The sequence below is a fragment of the Priapulus caudatus genome, unplaced genomic scaffold (genome assembly GCF_000485595.1).
Source record: "Priapulus caudatus unplaced genomic scaffold, Priapulus_caudatus-5.0.1 Scaffold1854, whole genome shotgun sequence".
Lineage (NCBI taxonomy): Eukaryota > Metazoa > Priapulida > Priapulimorpha > Priapulimorphida > Priapulidae > Priapulus > Priapulus caudatus.
The window spans coordinates 5,322-25,076 of record NW_014578915.1 but is presented as its reverse complement, the minus strand read 5'-3'; the positions used below and the strand labels follow the sequence as shown (position 1 = coordinate 25,076).

General features: G+C 42.7%; 1 protein-coding gene across 2 annotated transcripts in view; it reads right to left on the bottom strand.

Annotated features, from left to right (window-relative positions):
- The window catches only part of LOC106817761 (guanine nucleotide exchange factor VAV2-like), a gene marked incomplete at its 5' end in the record, with an annotated part of 36,982 nt that extends 20,844 nt beyond the window's left edge, over positions 1-16,138 (bottom strand). Inside the window, 13 exon segments of one of the 2 annotated variants that reach the window (XM_014822463.1) lie at positions 3,031-3,117; positions 3,434-3,494; positions 4,009-4,100; positions 4,570-4,662; positions 4,939-5,010; positions 5,352-5,447; positions 7,480-7,636; positions 8,167-8,279; positions 8,790-8,891; positions 9,207-9,315; positions 11,996-12,079; positions 12,459-12,517; positions 16,022-16,138. In XM_014822463.1, coding sequence (XP_014677949.1) covers positions 3,031-3,117; positions 3,434-3,494; positions 4,009-4,100; positions 4,570-4,662; positions 4,939-5,010; positions 5,352-5,447; positions 7,480-7,636; positions 8,167-8,279; positions 8,790-8,891; positions 9,207-9,315; positions 11,996-12,079; positions 12,459-12,517; positions 16,022-16,138 — 1,242 coding nt within the window. 2 annotated transcript variants of the gene reach the window in all.
- Between the last annotated feature and the right edge of the window lie 3,617 nt (positions 16,139-19,755).

Genomic DNA, 19,755 nt, shown 5'->3' with positions numbered 1-19,755 from the left:
AAATTCCCTAAAGTGCCTATGGGTAAGGATAAAGCGTGTAATCGGTCAATTGAGCAGTTGTGGGCATTCCAGAAGCCTTTCGAGTATGCACGTAGGGCGAGCATAAATACAAATGCTCGTTATTGTTGGTTTGCGGCTCGGCGCGCGTCCTTTTCGTGTAGAAAAATAATTTACCCTTTTCGCTGGTTCATGCCCTGACATTAATTTGGAAGTTATCGCGACCCATAGATGGCGCAACGAGTCCATGTACACATCATGTTCCAGTCGTTTTTTTTTAAAATCGCGTGGCTCAGTGACCTAGACTGCTGCGCGGTGGAGAGTTCCACACGCCAGCGTAACTTACTTCAGTGTAGGCAACGATTGTTGCCTGAGTGAATGTCGGTAGCAGTCTAGCCTGGAATCGTCACTGCGCGCTTGAACTTCCTGTATCCATCTTAACGCACAAATGTGATGTTCTCATGGTTTTGACATTAACGCGAAATCACACAGAGACTGACGAAATTCTCGCCACGACGCCACGCCACGCGCTGACGCCACGATATATCCTCTAACTATCACGTGATAATCATATTGACATAATGGCAAACATGAGAACATCACTTTGGTGCGTTAAGATGGATACAGGAAGTTCAAGCGGCAGTGACGATTCCAGGGCTAGACTGCTACCGACATTCATTCAGGCAACAATCGTTGCCTACACTGAAGTAAGTTATGCTGGCGTGTGGAACTCTCCACCGCGCAGCAGTCTAGGTCACTGAGCCACGCGATTTTTAAAAAAAACGACTGGAACATGTGTACATGGACTCGTTGCGCCATCTATGGGTCGCGATAACTTCCAAATTAATGTCAGGGCATGAACCAGCGAAAAGGGTAAATTATTTTTCTACACGAAAAGGACGCGCGCCGAGCCATTTATGCTCGCCCTACGTGCATACTCGAAAGGCTTCTGGAATGCCCACAACTGCTCAATTGACCGATTACACCGATTTATCCTTTACCCATAGGGCACTTTAGGAATTTTTTTTTCAACAGGGCAGCGATTTCGATCAAATGGGCCGCTCCGCGGCGCTGTTCGCGCTTCGCGCGGATATCCGGCTGCAGATCGTCCAGAGAGACCTGGTACAAGATGGCGGTGCGCAAAAGATGCATTGTTCCCCGACTGCCGAGAGCGGTTAAGCCGCGCACTTCCGCGGGACTGGGTGCACGCGACCGCGGGGTGTTGTATCATCTCGCGCTGCCCGCTATACGAATTCGCGCGCCGAAGGAGGGCGGGCGCGCGAATCCGTATAGCGGGAAGCGTAACATCACGCAGTTTTCGTCAGACGTACACCGGCTTGACTACGGCGGCCTTGGGGGGGAGGGGCAGCAGGGGCTGCAGCAGGGGCCAGTATACGTAGGATTAGCTACGTGTAAATACTGGCACGGCCACGCCAGCACGTGCTCGCACGACGTGCCGTCGCTACGGGCAGCGCGGGGTCAGGAGGTTGGTAAAAACATGCCACGTACGCAGCCAGGGGCACGGCAGCGGCGGCGGTTTTGGAGATAGCATCTAGACCGTGCCAGCCCACGTGGAGCGCCGTACGCGTCTTCGTTAAAACCTCTGTGATAGACGTGACGCTATATTCGGCAGTAGCCCACGTCATTGCGTAGCGGCGAATGAGCGAGCGCGTGGTCGCTGAGTGACAGCATTTCTTAGGGTTTCTTGTAGGAGCTACTACGCGTTACCCGTGAGGCGCGCTACCCCCAAAAATTTCTAGGGGCCGTTTGGAAATGGCCTCTAGCCGTCGTCCGCGAAATTTCGGTTGGATTCTGCCCCATTTTCGCGGAGTTCGTTTTCAGACCCCTGTCTAACATATCTGTCTAAGTGGACAAAAAGGGGGCGGCGTATTCGCTGTAAGGGCGCGGCTTCGCCGCGCGCAATAATGGGGGCCGCATGTCCGTCTAGTGCACAGCAGGACCACCAACTTCAGAATGTTGGTGGTACGCTTATTTACTAGCAGTGAGTAACAAAATAGTATACAAAAATAACCATTGGCATTAACAGCATACATGTAACTTAGAGTTGGTCAAATAATATATCTCACGCTCTAGGAATGTCGGGCGAGCTTGTGGGAACGGTTTTACTTCGTTTTTCTCCTCCCCAGTCCACTGTACCCTCAAGCATAGATCAAAGTTACAAGTGCCTATAGAATTTGATACAGTTTACATTGCTTCTAAATATAAATAAAAATAGTAAAGAAAAGTGACGAATTCAGTTAACAGCTTTGATTACGCGCGTGTCAGGTATCACTGGTCATGCCCTCACTCCCCACGATAACCCCTGCGACATTGAACTTATTGTTATGCGGTCATAAAAACACTGCCCAGGGTCATGCCACAATCAATTTCTGAGACTGTCACGAAGTTTTGTTCGTGTGGCAAATCACGCGTTGAGGAAGTTCATGCCCTCGGCTCTAGATGTTTTGGATACCCCGTCTACGCTCAGGAACGGAGCGTATTAGAATAACCGTAGTATTTCAGCGTAATATGAGGGGAAAAAGTGCTGGTCAGGAGGACCGGCAGTTTCGTAGAGATGGTGGCCGAAGCAAAAAGTTGGTAGCCTCGGGCCGGCACTAATTTCGAACACTGACTAAAACCCCAGTTTTCTAGAGGCCAAGTGCTGTACCGGTACAGTACAATATGTATGAGTAATGCCAAACACATTAATATTCGTCGGGTTGAGTTTTGGCGCCAAACTCGAGCTTTGATTTGCTGATGAAAAATTGTTTGGTTGTCGGAGCTTTTCGGTTTTTAGAATTACGGATAATAGATTGTGTACTGTATATGAAATGTACAAACTGGAGGCTAACAAATGCAATTACTAGTGTTTTTTTTAACCATTTCTTATTTGGGAACATTTATTTCGTTACTGTATTGTTTCGGTTAATGTTGCATTTCACAGGAAGGTTATTACAATCTTAGGTGAAGACTGGGTCTACATGCAGTATGGTGAAATAACCAGAAGGAAATTTAGAAAAATAACTGGAATACCTTGTCTTTTTTAAAGCTTGATACTGTCTGTTCTTGAATACTGTAGTTAGAAAGGATGATTGCTTCTTTATAGCTGTAAAACTGACCCTATCAAAGAAAATACACAAAAACGAACATTTAATAATCATTTTGCAGAATGATTGGTCTTTGAGCTTCACATAAAAATATGATAGCACTTAAAATTGAACACAGTACAGTGATAAATACAATATATAAATAATTATAATCTATACAATTTAGGTATAGTAATACATTTGCTGGGAAGGTCATTAGTTTAGGCATCAAACAAACAGATGAAAGTACACCACCTCTACAGGTGAGAATTACAGAAAAGAAACCACAATTGTTTCATTACTTATTTAATAAAAAATATATAAAAAAGACAAATAATGATATACCTTACCATGAAACTTACCCTACTCGGCTTGCACATGAGCATGACTTTGTCAAACAGAAATACATATCTGAAATCGAGGAAAGAATATGAGTTCATCTACAGTCTACAGTCTACACCCTTTACGAACAACATTGATTCGAAACTGCAACTGACTGAACATGGACTCCATGGCTCAGTGGGAAACATTATAAGGGAGCTCACTATTGACCAGGTTCACACATGGCTGTTGCAGAACAAATGTCTGGCAACATCAGCTCTTGTCCATCATTTTCCACAAGTACTTGCTCTTTGTTCACATCGGCTACGCTCCCACCCGCTGTACAGGGACGACTCCGACATACACATGCTAGCAAGATAGACAGCCAGTGACACTACACCTATGGCATTTAGAGTGAGCCTGGATTTTCTAATATAGCTTCTCAGACGAAGATAACGTGGCTCTTTCCCTACAGCTGCCAGTCATCATGCCTATTATACTTCTAGCGATAATACGACTTTGGTCGGAGATGTATTGGAACGATTAACGATCGGCACAGCATGGAACGTGATAACTCGTTAGCATTCCATCAGGGTGGATGTACCTGTTCTTTATGCGATTATCTGCATGTGACTTGATACGAAGCTCCCCGTCCTTCAGGAAGTGGCCGTAATCCTTCAGCTCTGTGCCCTCAGGCTGCATGCAAAGCAAATACAAACACAACACACGTCAGATGCAGCCACGCCTGCTGACCATAGCAACACAACAACAATGATGCTGTATACTGGCATAAACAAAATGATAACAGTGATGATAACCATGATAAAGAGCAGCTACATTACGGAATTCAAATTGCTAGAAAATGTTACTATAAATATTGTTACTATATATATTATATATATATAAACGTTTCTAAAAATATTGGAAATATTGTGCCCTATGACCATTTGGGGCTGCACAGAATTTCACTGCCAGAAATGATACTGACAGCTCTGTGGATTGTGCCCTTTAGGATCTATATCATTCCTATTGCCCTCTGAGATTAATGTTGACAATAATTGGTTTCTCATGGGAAAAATATGACAATGTCAACATGTTGATGGAGATGAAAGTAATGATTATGTGGTTGACGAAAATGATGGATGACAACACACATCACACTCACCATGACTAGATCTGTGATATTGTTCTGGATCTCCCGAATGATCTCCAGTGTCTCGTTGTCTCTCTTGACTTCGTTGATGTACAGAGAGAGATCCTTCAAAACAGCAATTAGGCGATCACAAATCGGCCGATGCAATTGCCTGAGCAAACTTAACTAAGTCCGTCTCTTGATATTGGGTAATGGATTGACATAAGATAACAGATGACAGAATGACTTGATGAAAACATCCACTCGGTGGGGTTTCAATAGTAACCCACAGCATTAACGGCCTCGGAAATGCTATGAGAGTGGACCAAACTACTGTAGCTCTACCCAGTACGAAACACCATCAAAATCGCACACAAGCGGGCATTCCATACGAGTACTTACTAACAACGCATCTAGTGCTCTCTGTAGCTCTGGTTTCTCTTCACTATCGTCTGACGTCTGTTTGATAAGTTCCTTTAATCGAGGAATTGAGGAGAATAAATCATTATATCTCAATGGAATCAAAAATCAACTGTGTGTCAACACATGATTAAATCCTGATGACCCTCATCTTTATCCCCTATCACAGATTCACAAGTATTGAGTAACTAAAAGCATTGTTATCACACGCCATAGAGAGACATCTTTCTCTTTCCTGCTAGGATCCAGTCTTCCTCAGTAAGCTGGGTGTTAATCATTAGATATAGCAGTATAGTGGCACGATAAAATTGATTTCAAACTGCGAAGCTCATTTAAAGTAAGCTGCTATGCTGTCAGCTCCACCTATGGGATCGATTTGGTGTACAGCTGCTTACCTTCAGTAGCAGATGATATTTGAGCACACGTTGCATGGGCACAGACAGTAGGTCGCGCAGCCGAAACTTCCCTTCGTTGGCCTTCTCTTGACAGTTCTGTGAATAATGGGAGACAGTCGTCCGGTTATAGAGCCTGTGTTCCGGGTACATGACAGTAATCGGCACGAGTGATGGCAGCATTCCTCCCTCGATCTCTCACTGTGACGCGCAGCATGCCACACAACTTCCTACGCAGTGCATCCTTAGTTACATCCTGTTGGAAAGTCCGTTGATATATATAGAGTGAGAGTGTTGACGTATTTATACGTACGTATCTAGTTATGACAATGACTTAAATAGGCAGGCACACAAGCAACTTCCGTTAAAATTCAAATGGCTTTTCCTCTTTGATTATGACGTGCTTCTACATGGTTATTTAGACTTCGTTACTCGCCCCCTCTCCACCCCATGCCACTCAACACTTGTGTTATCCTACGACAGCACAGTTATGCTCCCCACACTCCTCGCCCTCCAAAAGTCATTGCAATATGCCTATCACGATTACTGGTGAAACAAACAGCGTAATACCCACGGCTTCACTCGCAAATTTCCAGTGATATCACATTGCTTCTTTTGCAAGCATTTGGACACAAGAAAATAAACACAAACCTCCTTATTTAATCGCAGAAAAATAAACACCTACTGCCCGGCTTTTATCGTGTGCTAGCACCTGTGATACAAACAGCAAATCCACTCACGCCTTGGCCTTGATGACCAACAACAGCTGGTCATACAGTTCAACTATGTTCGCCTGATATAGTGCACATATACACAATTAACCACGAGCATTTATCACAAATCAAAATAGTGACTCATGCAAAAATGCAGCACAGTGAAAGTGTGGTCTACATCTGTAGTAATTTTAATATTAGTGAAACATTTACAATAAGATTAGGTAGCTGTAGCAAACCTTTGTCATACGATAGCCCTCATTTGACGTGTGCTGAATAAAACCACTACTTATTAATTTGCTACTTATTATTATATAAACTACTATGAAACGTAAAATACCATTTTCGACAACCATCCAACATGCACTAGCTATGATGAATATTTTGGATATTGCAACATTCCTACTATTTAAGCGAGAAGCCATCAATAACACATACACAGACATGACAGACATGTTTCCCAAGTATTCGTATCTCACACGCAATGTAATGCCAGATTGTGTCGAGTAAACAAGAGCACGTCTGTGCATGACTTTGGAGCAGCCAGTGCAGCAATAAGCATACCAACAGCGAAGCTTGGCCCACAGAACATTTGTTAAAAAACATCAACGAAATATTACCAACATAATTTCTTCTGCAATTTTTTCAGTGGGCATTCACCAAAGCAAATGTGCACAAACAACATAAAGCTCATGCAGCTTTGCACGACTATGCTGCCACTTTCACTACTATAACTAACATACACTCACCACGTCCAAAGATGCATAACAGTTCTGTAAGACACGACACAAGGTATACATTAGGTAAATCTAGACACACTAAAACAAGTAGGTGCCGGTGATTATTAATGCATGTATAAACATTAAATATTAAGTGCAAACAGTACACAGAATGTTTTACATATAAAACATTTATCAAGGCCCAACAGACATTTGGAAAATGAAATAAGCTGGTAAACACAGCTGTACAGGAGAGTAGAAGGTTAGCGATGTGATTTCTACACAGGTCACAGTTATGTTAGAAGATAGATGCAGCAATAATATTTATTTTACAGGAACTAGATCAGCGAACTTAAGATCATCTTGTCTGTCGATCTACAAACACGGTATTCTCTAAGTTCATCCCTCGTAGTGAGGAGCATAGCAGTCCAATTTAATTTCCCTGAAATTATGAAGCCTAGTAGGCCCTACCCTACTCTACCTGCGTCGCACTTAATGAGCAGTCCAGCCTGCTCCACCTACACTAAAGTTAATGAGCCAAGCATCGTACAATAAATGGACTGCACTTAACAACAGCCTTCACCTACACTACCTGCGTAAAACCTAACAAGCCCTGTAGCCCACCCTACCACAGGTCAATTTGAGAGCTCTCTAGCTTAATGTGCCCGTGTAGCACTTTGCGAGCGTGCGGCGACTTACGATGACGGTCTGCTTGACGAGCTCACGACTGTTGCACAGCTCATCGATGAGGTCCTGTGCGTGTGGAAGGTTGGAGCAGAAGTCTCCGTACAGAAGAAACTTGTCTCGCCACTTCAAAAAGCACTCCGCGAACGTCGGCACGCCGGTTACGTACGCCCTAAAAATAGGTGCGTGGCTGCGTCAGATATACATGTTCGCTCAGGGATTCTGACTACCGCAGTGAGACAGGCCACCTACACATTGTTTGCCGCCACTGGGATCCAGTGTTCAGACAGAGTAGCTGGGCTACACTAGAAGTAATGGACCGGTATGCTAGAAGCTTATCAAAGATGCAGGCTTTACCAGAATTGCTGGTTCTCAGCATTATCTATTGCTGCGCAGGATATAAACGATCATAATGGCTTTGCGCGCGCACGCATGCACACAACCATACACACACGCACGCACGCACGCACGCACGCACGCACGCACGCACGCACGCACGCACGCACGCACACACACACACACTTGGTATTACATTGGTTTGTCAAATTAGTGAGAATCGTGTCATATGGATACTTATATCGCAAGCCCATTTACTAAACATAGGTATCTTACAGTTGATTAAGACATCTCCTTCACAACTACAATAGGATCTGCTTGAGCAAAGAATGCAAATTTCAAATATTCAAACAAAGAACAGAATACCTGTGGAGCTCACTATGGAATCCTGTGTGTATCATGCACAGATCTTCCATGTGTTTAAAGACAAGTCTGAAGTCTTCCTCAGGTATGATCGGCTTAAGAGGGCGCGCAAAATGCTGAAACAGTTAACAGCAATGATTTAGGTCTTTTTTCCCGTACCTACCTCAAAGCAGGCACTCTACCTCAGATTGATTGCTATAATCACATCAAATTTATTGCTATAATCACTTTTTTCGTAGTCGAAATGATAGTCAATTCGATCCAATGCTACGGTAGTACCAAACCACCAACCCAAGCATCCTTTTCCAGTGGTTCCTATTTGATGCTCACATAACAAGTTCATCACGCATGGCCAGCTACGAAAATCACAGCGATTCGTAACGAGTCACCGCGACTCAGCATTTATTTCGCATCGGAGAAACATGCCCATGAGAAAAATCGCCGTCAACTCAAGCGGAGCGAGCAAACCTTACCCCGGCAGATGTTTTTCTGGCCGGCCAAATTTGCATTGTCGTTTGGCCACAACAAAAACACTAATTTCGAAAGAAGGCAGTCGAAGCCGCTTCCATGTAAATATCCCGGACAAAGCTAAGCTCACTGAGAAATAGCAGATACTGAGCACATACTGAAACGATCATGTTGAGAGCATCGACGTAATTCTTTTCAGTCTCCACGAGTTCTCGGATGCAATATTCCCGCTTGTCAGCCGGTTTCTTTTCTAAAAGAGGCTGCAAAGGACCCACCAAAAACACATATGAAGAGCAGCAGCAGCAGTCACAGCAGCAACAACAACAATAACAACAATAACAGCCAACCTTGACTTTTTAGTGATACCGATAACCGTTAGTCACCCCCAATGCCACCGTAGAGACACAGAGAAACACGATTAGGAATGCTGCCATCATTTAGTTTACATGATCATACATAGCACGTACATCATTAGGGTTTTCTCAAGCCAACTCTCCTAATGAAGGATAAGATTTCACACGGACTATGCAGGGCCTCTAGCGCCTCACCAACCCTCCAGCAGAAATCTCCCTCACCTGCTCGAGTTCTTTGCGACTCCTGTACGCACACAGGTCTTCATATATATCTTCCCTTCCCAGCTCATCCTCCCTCACTTCCCTGTACGGGTCCTCATCCATCAGGTCACTATAATGGACAATGTTTGAACATTGATTTCAATAATTGTGCATCAATCATCGATAGAAAACTGAAAGATAGTAGCATCGAATACCAGTTAGAAATTTTCTTCACCAATTGAATATAAATTGCTTCATATTGACTGTGTACAGTTCTGCTCAGGCAGCTGAACTGTCGATACTCATAAAACCACACTGAAGTATTGACTTTTACAATCTAATCATTTCCTGTTCAAAGAATTGGTATGCATGTGGTTATTTTGAATTCAATGACACTGTAGCTCACCTTGGGTGTGATAGAAGAGAGAGGGGGGATATAAAAGCAAGAGTATATATGGGAGAACTCCCATTATATAGCATATCTCCCATTATATACTCTTGATAATGATATATGCATAAGTTTTGATGCGAAAATAAATGTTTCAGATCTGTAAGTCTGAAATCTTGACGAGAGATGGCGCTACGCCTAAATGATCGCCATTTTAGTTTTCGAATATCGCGCAAATAAAAACAATAAAATATTCCAGTCAAATTACTGTAACGAGGAATCTAAAACACAATATTACACGTATATAGGTATGATTGTAGAGCTGTTGACCAGTTAGACAAAATAAACGTAATAGGACGTTGTCATCTCTCCCATAAGAGTAACAACTGTTTTGGGGCTAGCCTTACACATTTACATACCAAGATTTAACAAAATCGAATAAATATAGATGGTCATTTTCATTTTTGCCAAAAAGTGGGCGTGGCTCGAAAGTAGGTCGACTAGCGTGCTCCAAAATAGGAAGTTCAAATCTCTCCCATAAGAGTAACAACTGTATTCAATTTGAAACATGTGGGTCAAACGGTTCTTGAGTTATCTTTGACCGTAGGCAGACATTGAAATGCATAGTAAAATTGCCAAAATCTACCTAATTTGCATAATAAAAAAAAATATCAAAACCCGTTGTGTGATATGTTTTGGGGGCAGTCCTCATTCATTCACATACCAGAAATGAGCAAAACCCATTGAACCTAAACTGACTTGTGGCCATTTACATTTTTGCCAAAAAGTGGACGTGGCTAGATTGTAGGTTAACTGGCGTGCTCCAAAATAGGACGTTCAAACCTCTCCCATAGGAGTAACAACTATATGCAATTTGAAACATGTGGGTCAAACGGTTCTTGAGTTATCGTTGACTGTAGCCAAATGTTGACGGACGTACGACGGACGACACCCCATGACAATAGCTCATCTTGACGATGTCAAGGCGAGCTAAAAACGAGGAATAACAAGTGCCGCAGAGCGACAGGGCTCATCTGGTGTCTGGTGTTCTGCTGATAAATTCATTTGTGCATAGCAAGACGTCCTATACATACGTTCATTTCTAACCCAAAAAAACAACACTTCAACTAGTGTAATAAAATTCCGATAGATGGCGGGCCGCTATCAAAGGCATCGTTGCATCGGTCAGCCAAAGCATTGCAGCGCAATGGCAGCTGTCAGTGTGACGACGGATTACAAAAAGCAGAAGCGAATAATTACCATATTATTACTATACATAACGTGCATTCTATGGTGTCAGGTAATAAGGTACATTAAACCCCTTGCGAGGCACATCTGGCTCGTTAAAAAATAGCTCAATGGTTGATACAACCAGAGCAGCTCGTGCAAGATTACAATTTACAGCAATACGATTGCAAATATCTGTAAACTAATTTCACTACAAGGTAGGCCAGTGATTAGAGGACCGAATAAGCTCAAGAACGTACACACTTGCGTCTATATTGGTGCCAAAATTTGAGAAAATGAAGTCTGGGAAATCCGCAGCCTCACTCCTGGGTAATTATTTGAGTGCTAGTGACTGTATTCCAACTATTCATAATGTACACTACAGAATCTCATATATATTTCGTCTCATTATCTCCTAAGTAAGCGTTGTTCAAGTAAGAGTTATGTGTGGAATTTCACTGTAAAATGGGAGCTCTCCATAACCACATGTACTCGCCAACGCAGTTGAGAAACAAATCAATGTTTAACCCTCCTCTTGAGGGTCAAAAGGTTATCCGACACTTACTCTTCGCATGTCAGCAAAAAGTACATTTCATGGTCCTTTCAATAAAGCCATAAAAATGCTAGGTCACCGCTGAAACAAAAAAGTTTTCCAATCGCTCCGTCAGGCCATGTCCTCAGAAAATGTCTAAAATCTGCCCTGTTCCCCATTGACATTTGACCTCCAATTTAGGCACAGTGATGGCTTTTTCTACCATAATGCTATACACCGACTATCACGAGCCTAGGTCGAGCCATTTAGATTTGTGCTTATACCTTAAGTTAAGGAGGGAATGTTCCCCCTTCTTTTACACCTCTTGACCTTTGACCTTTGACCCCCAGCTTCGACATCCCAACTCGTTTTGACGATCCCCCCCAACGTCCCGAATATCGTGACCGTACGTCAAGCGGTTAAGATTTGAGCTCAACTGTTGACGCATGAACAAACGGACGGACGCACGCACGCTCATGCGATTCTACAAGCTGCATCTGACTATGTCAGATGAGCTAAAAATTAACTTGGTATCTCGGAAGAGCATTAATCTTAACATTAAGTTATCAGAACAGAAAAATTAACATTAAATTATTGAAACAGGTAAATAAGTCGAGCCAATTTTAATGAAGGTGGGTGCTAGAAGATTAGATAGATACATACTTGGAGGTAGCAAGCTCCTCCAGGTGACTGTAGATCTCCTCATTGTAGTAGTGTCTCTCATCAGGATGGTCCTGTGGAAAACCCCTGAAGCCAACAGCACATGGCAGGATTTAAACCGCCCACACACTCAACATTGGCACATTTAACACAACACTTAGATAGGGAAATACTCCCACATCTCGCAAAATGTATCCTAACACACTGCTGTCATACTCCCATGAGAAATATTGCTTAAAATGCTTTTTTGTGCAAAAACAACCATCAAAATATAGCAACAGTATTATCGTCAAATTACAGGGGATTTCTAAATTATTTGGCAATTTAAAAGTGGTTTGAAATCCACAATATGACCTACCTATGAGCCTGGTACACCTTCCATCATCAAAATATTTATATGTGATAAAGAGTTTGTATAAGAAGCTCAATAAGAGTAATTAGGTTAAGATTAATAATATACACTCACGGTATTCCTGTTGCTAAAGCCTTATGTGATCGAGATAACTTGGACAGAGCCTGCAACACCTGCAAAGTTCACAGATTTAGCAATGCTAAAACTGTGCACAAACTGTGCCAAAGCTGTGTACAAACACCAATGCTAACATAACAGAAGCTTCTTTACTTTATCATCCATGCAATTTCTACCATTACATCTTCATGAAGTCATGATATGACCGATTTCACCTACATGCCAGAGCTTCAGCAGGAGTCTCTGAGCAGAACACACAGCTGCTGCTAACATGTGACGATGGTTGCTGTCAGCGTACATGATTGCCAAAACTTTTCTCCGTGACGCAACGCACACAAATTTCAATCACTAGTGGTTTCTCGACAACAACTCGCCACAAGGACCACTGCATGCATGCATGCACAGGCAGGCACATATCAACACATCCAGACCGAGAAGAACTGTAGTCTCTTTTCAAACCAACGGCCAGCATTATCTTATGCAGAGTCTAAATTCTATCATTCTGCCGTCAAGTTCGTGACCTGGTTTACTCAGTGGCGAAGCCTAGCACACCCACTAAACTGGTCATTCACTCTACAAAGGCACGTGGCTTCAATAACACTCCGCTGTTGCCAGACGGGAATGCGTGCGCTAATTGTGCTCGGTATCGATCATCACGCATCTCTCCATATTCTCATGTAAATGTATGCCTGTCTCTACTCTTCATCTCTCTACTTCTCCGCTATCGCTGAGGAGCTTTCGACATCCCGCTCACTCAAGTTTCTGCCTCTCATGTCAACATTACGTGTCCCGCAAATTGCAGGATATTTCAAAATTCTACGGCATTCTCATATCTTGTTTTGCATCACCCAAGCTTCTTTTAGCATTCTCCTACTCCTAGGTTCTCCCAGCATTCTACTTAAATTAGCGCTTGCTACCTTGAAATTATTTCTGGAGCTAACCTAGCTTCTCCCTACATTCTACAAGCTTCTCCCTCTATTCTGCAAGCTTCTCCTGGCAATCTCACAGCCACCTTTCTTCAGGCGCTTTATTTCAGATGCCTACATTTTCTCAGGAATGTACTGCATGCCCCCGATAAGTCAGAAACATTGCCGAGTGAACCGGATTCGAGCGCATCTATTCGATTACCCTGCCCCGATAATCCGGTCTCAGCTTGGCGCGACTGTAATCGTATATATATACTTCTCGTAATGCTCTAGGCTTCTGACACCTCGCAGCACACTCGGCTACCGGGGATATGGGGCAGGGTGCCACTTGACATATACTGCAGTACTAAATGCACGGCAACACTATACTACACGTCTACTTATATGCAATCATGCACTGTAAAAACAATTAAGATGTGTGGCCATATTCTCAGCTACATTCATATTTTGGCTAGTGTCAGAGATAATATTAATAAATAGTGTGTTCCTCGAGGACACGTTTCATACTTTGGACTTTTACGAAACAAATTCTACCCAGTTGCTAATGCCTTCCTCCCACGAGAAAAAGAGGCCGGATCGAAAATGGTGCAATCCCAATGCACGCATAAAAGATAACAGCACATCGTCATGGCTACGATACCACTGCCATTAGCAGAGCAAATGTGCAGTGCTGCATAGATGAGAGTAAACAATTGCCACATCTGATAAACAATTTGTGCAGAGCTTCCTACAATAACATAGCACTCTTGAATGCAGGAAAGCTGAAGCTCCCAGCATTAGACCACATTCCCACATCCGTACGCCTGACGATAACTACACAGTATTTGGGCCTTTGAACAATAAATTCAAGAGTACTATGCAAACCATTTGTGTAGGCCTCGGGGCAGAAAGAGCAAACACTTTCCTTAGGGATACTGGCAATATGCTTGCACTGATTAAACTTCTAATCCTCATTTTAACCAAACCTTTGGAGAAAAAAATTAATCACAAACATATAATAATATGTAACGCGGTTACGCCACTACACAGTGTGTTCATTAGCACACCAGCTGGTTAAGTGCACATTCCAGTGCCCTTCATCTCTATTAATGAACACTATGCATGAAACAGTTTGAGCTCATTAAGACACTACATGCTGTGGTTATTCATGGTACCTAGAAGTAGAAGGTACATTGGTTTTTATTCTCTCCTGATTTTACTATACTAGAACAGCACTAAACAGCCAACGGCTTTAATGTTAAACCTTTACATATATATACAATATTTTCAGCGTGCATGATCTCTAACCCATGGTTCATACAGGACTGAAATTTTTTTCAAGAACTTTTCAAGGACTTTTCAAGGAAATTTTATCGGAAATTCAAGGATATTTTATCAGACATTTTATCGGAATTCATACACAGAACAAAACATACCTGGATTAATTTAATAACCCCATTCTTAATCACTGCATGTCACCTCTAAAACTTATCTAGATCACATTAATAAACCCTTCTAAACACTGTCACTTCTACAACATACCTTGATTTACTGACTGATTTTAGTGACTTACTGTAATTTGTGATCATCATTTAACTGTCTATATGTCTATAGCTTTTTAAGCTCATTTAACGCAATTTTTATTGAGGTTTGCACATTATTGATGGTACAAAATTTCTTTTTATTACAGGCAAGGATTATTTCTAAAAATTCAAGGACATTTTCATGAAATTCAAGGACATTTTCATGAAATTCAAGGACATTTCATGAAATTCAAGGACTTTTCAAGCACAAAATTAACATTTACTAAATTCAAATACTTTTCAAGGACTCCCCTCAAATTCAAGGACTTTTCAAGGACTCCCCTCAAATTCAAGGACTTTTCAAGGACTGTGCGAACCATGTAACCACATACGATTACTATCTCGCACAACTATTGATTTAAGAACTTATTTTAACACGTACAGAAACCGACTTCAGTATAATAATATCAGCAACTTTATAGCATGTAATATTATTACCTCCGCCAAGGGGTTGGCAGGAGGTTATGTCTTCACCGGCGTGTGTTTGTTTGTTTGTGGGTTTGTGCGTTTGTTTGTTTGTGTACAGCCTAACTGAAAAAGTTATGGACGCATTGTCATAAAATTTTCAGGATTTAACTTAGAATTGATTAGATTTTGGTGGTGATTCGGATCCAATTAATTAATTAATTAAATTTTCAGGATAGGTCAGAAATGGGGTAACTTACAATTGATTACATTTTGGTGGTCATCCGGATCCAATTAATTAATTAATTAAATTTTCAGGATAGGTCAGAAATGGGGTAACTTACAATTGATTACATTTTGGTGGTTATCCGGATCCAATTAATTAATAAAAATTTTCACAGTGAGAGAATTGAGCTGCCTTGGCGGAGGTCTGCGCTCTCCGAGTGCTCTAGTTCTTAATAGAATTTCTATAATTATTTGCATTTTTTAATATAAATTTACTGTTAAAGAAATCAAACATTTCACTACAAGTGAATAACCTACTATTTAAACTAAGACTAGCAATTCATGATAGAACCACATTAAATATTTCTTCACAGTAAAGTGGTGGCAATTTTTTATAAACACGATTAAATATTCTCACACAGCATTAAAATCTAAGATTCACCTTGCCGAAGTCTGTCATGTCGAACAACATGAAAGAGTCGAAGAGTTCGTGCGATCGCATCCCGAATGTGTGCTGGCATGCCGTCAGGAATGTTCGAATGTTCTTCAGACACAAAAACTGGAACGAAGCATTAAGAAAAAAGCTTCACGAAAATATCTCGCATATAAAATGTCTCGCCGTTTATTCATAGACGCAATCCGTATACATGTGTGCAGCCAAAGTAGGTTTGGGATAACGACTGGGTATTAGTTACTCTTTTATTTCACAGGAACGACATCGGGGAAATCAGTGTGAAATTTCCCCAAGGCTCGAGCCCCACGTACGAAGAGCTCAGTGACAATATCGACAACATTGCGTGTGGTTAGGAGGACTAGCTTTAAATGTGGCAAATGACAATCTCATGTAATATGCAAACCAGGAGATAGCACCTGCGAATGCAAAGCAGCGAGGTCAGCTCAATAAATTCATGCAAAATCCCTTCGTGTATGAAGCCTTTCGCAACGCCGGCAGTCTGTCTGACGAATAAATTATGTAAATGCAAGTACGATGTTATCATTAAAGGACAAGACTGCAGTGGAAGTGCACGCGCACACGTTGTGGCATTCGTATGCCCGTGCTGTAGCCGAACAGAGTCGGTTACATGGGCATGCTTGTGAACATGGACATCCCCTGGGTGAACAGACAGGTATCATAATCGAAGCGGTGATGATACACAAGGCTACACGCGCATCCAACACACGCTCCACAGCAACCGAATCCAGCACAGTGGAAAGGCAATGGCAGTGGATTCGATAGGAATGCATACCAGACGCATAGTAGCTTCATTCGCGGATTAATACATGTGCACACCCGAGATGACTCCTCTACATTTCCAACACCCGGATTGTATTTCCTGATAACACTGGACATTTTGCTCATAGGATTACTACTCAGACTCCAGACCATGTGGTAAAAGTGTGGCGTGTGTGTGTGCGTGCGTGCGTGTGCGTGCGTACGTGCGTGAACCATAAGGGAATAAAACAAGAGCCGCAGAGCGTCTGGGCTCATCTGAGGTCTGTTGCTACGATGATAAACGTAAAATTTCAGTCGTGCGTAGTACCACATTTGTTAGGCGCAGATATGCAGACACGCAGTTGCGTACACATCATTGTTAGGACACGCCCACTATCGCAGATGGAGGGTGGGGGGAGGGTGGGGAAGGGGGAAAGGGGAGGGTGGGGGGAGGGGGCTCTAATAGCAAAAGCAGTTCACTCCTTTGTTAACAGTCAACAAATCCATGTTTAACCCTCCTCTTGAGGGTCAAAAGGTTATCTGACACTTACTCTTCGCATGTCAGCAGAAAGTAGATTTCATGGTCCTTTCAATAATGCCATAAAAATGCTAGGTCACCGCTGAAACAAAAAAGTTTTTCAATCGCTCCGTCAGACCATGTCCTCAGAAAATGTCTAAAATCTGCCCTGTGCCCATTGACCTTTGACCTGTGACTCCAATTCGGCCCAGTGATGGCTTTTCCTACCATGATGCGTATACACCAACTATCACGAGCCTAGGTCGAGCCGTTTAGATTTGTGCCGCAATTCTGCATTTCCTCCCTATACCTTAAGTTAAGGAGTGAATGTTCCCCTTCTTTTACACCTCTGACTTTGACCTTTGACCCCAGCTCGACATCCCAACTCGTTTTGACGATCCCCCGCCAATGTGGCGCGAATATCGTGACCGTACGTCGAGCGGTTAAGATTTGTGCCCAACTGTTGACGGACGCACGGACGCACGGACGCACGGACGCACGGACGGACGGACGGACGATCAAGCGATTCTACAAGCTGCATCTGACTATGTCAGATGAGCTAAACATAGGAGTGAGCAATGCTAAAATAATGGAAAATCGACAACATTCCTTAGCCCTAATCTACCTCGAATTTATTATGTCAAATTCAACAACCATGGGCTCAGAATCTACTTCAAACATTCCCCTAGCATTGTACATAATCCAGGATGCGAAATTAGCACCGGCCCACTGGCATATATGCCGGCAAATTATTTAGAGGGCCAGTAAGATTGGCACCCTCCGAGCTGGTGGTTTCAGCCGTGTTAGCGAGTACCGACAATTTTATTTATAGCATTAATGAGCAAATAGCCTACATACTGTTTTACCTGAAAGATATCACACCATAATTTATCAAAATTTTACAAATTTGAAATCGAAAATGCATGCCAGCCGTGAAACGATTCACGATCTGCATTTTATAGTCTGACTGTTCAACAGCTACTATGGTATGCAATGCCGCACACTACTATAACATTTTTCGGACAAGCAAGAGTCAGTGATCACTGTTTCGAAAGTCTTATCGTTATTTAAAAAAATAAAAAAATAATTTGTGAGGGCTGGTAAATTATGGTGAGGGCTGCTAAAAAACTGCTGTTGCCAGCCCTCTGGGCCGCTGCAAAAAAATCTGAATTTCGTGCCCTGTAATCGTTTTGCCCATATATACATTCGCCACCTGCAGATCTATATATAGATAAAAATGCACGAGCTGGTTTTCGAAAGTTTTAACTATAAAATCAGAGCCTCCTGCGATCCATTTCAAACAAGACTGTTTGTGCACGTAGTAGCTAGCATCTACCAGTGACATCGGAAACTGTGAAGTGGTTCGTTAGGTAAGGGGATTTCTGTCTCAGAAGAACGGTTACATAGGTGCACCAACAACCAAAACGTTGCATAGCAACAATCAAAATAATTGGAAAAAAAAAATCTTTTTCGTAATTTAATTTATGCGCTGTGACACACTCTCCTACACACTCCTACACTCTCTAGCTACACACTCCTAGTCCTAGCTAGCCACGCTTTTGCTGGTGGTGGTGGGGCATCGACCGTAAACAACCGTTTCTACACGGAGATGTCCAGTCGTAGTTGAGTTGCTCGATTGCCCCAACAAACCCAGTTTCTAATGTCATCTATGGACGGCACTTGCACGTGCAGTGTTTTGTTTGAAAATGATTGTGCGTGGCTCTGATTTTATGGTGATAATTTTTCAACAATCGTGTCATGCATTTTATCTGCACACTGTGAATGTGTATGGGAAAACCGATACGTACACATGCTAGGGGGATGCTTTTAGTAGATTCTGAGGTGAGGTCAGGGGCGCAAATCCAGCGGGGGGGACAGGGGGACATGTCCCCCCCACGAATTTTCAGAGGGGGGACATCATATCAAATGTCCCCCCCCACGATTTTGGATCACCATGATTTTGTGTGTAAGTGTGCGTGTGCGTGTGTGTGTGTGTGTGTGTGTGTTTGTAAAGTGAGAACCTTTTTACCTCCGCGCAAACTGAGGTCATGCAATCGCTCGCGTGTGTGTGTTCGTGTGTGTGTGTAGCCAGCAGCGAGCCAGCTGTTATACACACGCTCAACCGATCGATTGATTCAGCACCAGCTCGCCTTAGGGCATCCAGTCAGCAGCAGCTCGCCTTAGGGCGTCCAGTCAGCAGCAGCAGCCAGCAGCGAGCCAGCTGTTATACACATGTATACATGTTACACGCTCGCGGAGGTATGCACTCTCTTTGAGTGCCCTCTGTCTAGTTATTATGTGATAGTGCGTCAACGATTGGCTTCTTTCCCCTTTTTTGCCAGCTTTCATTTTATTCAAGTGCATTTGAGAGCATAATAATGATCATGCACAACTTAAGAAAAATGTGTCTTGATAAATTTAGTACCGTTTCTTTTTTAAGACGTTT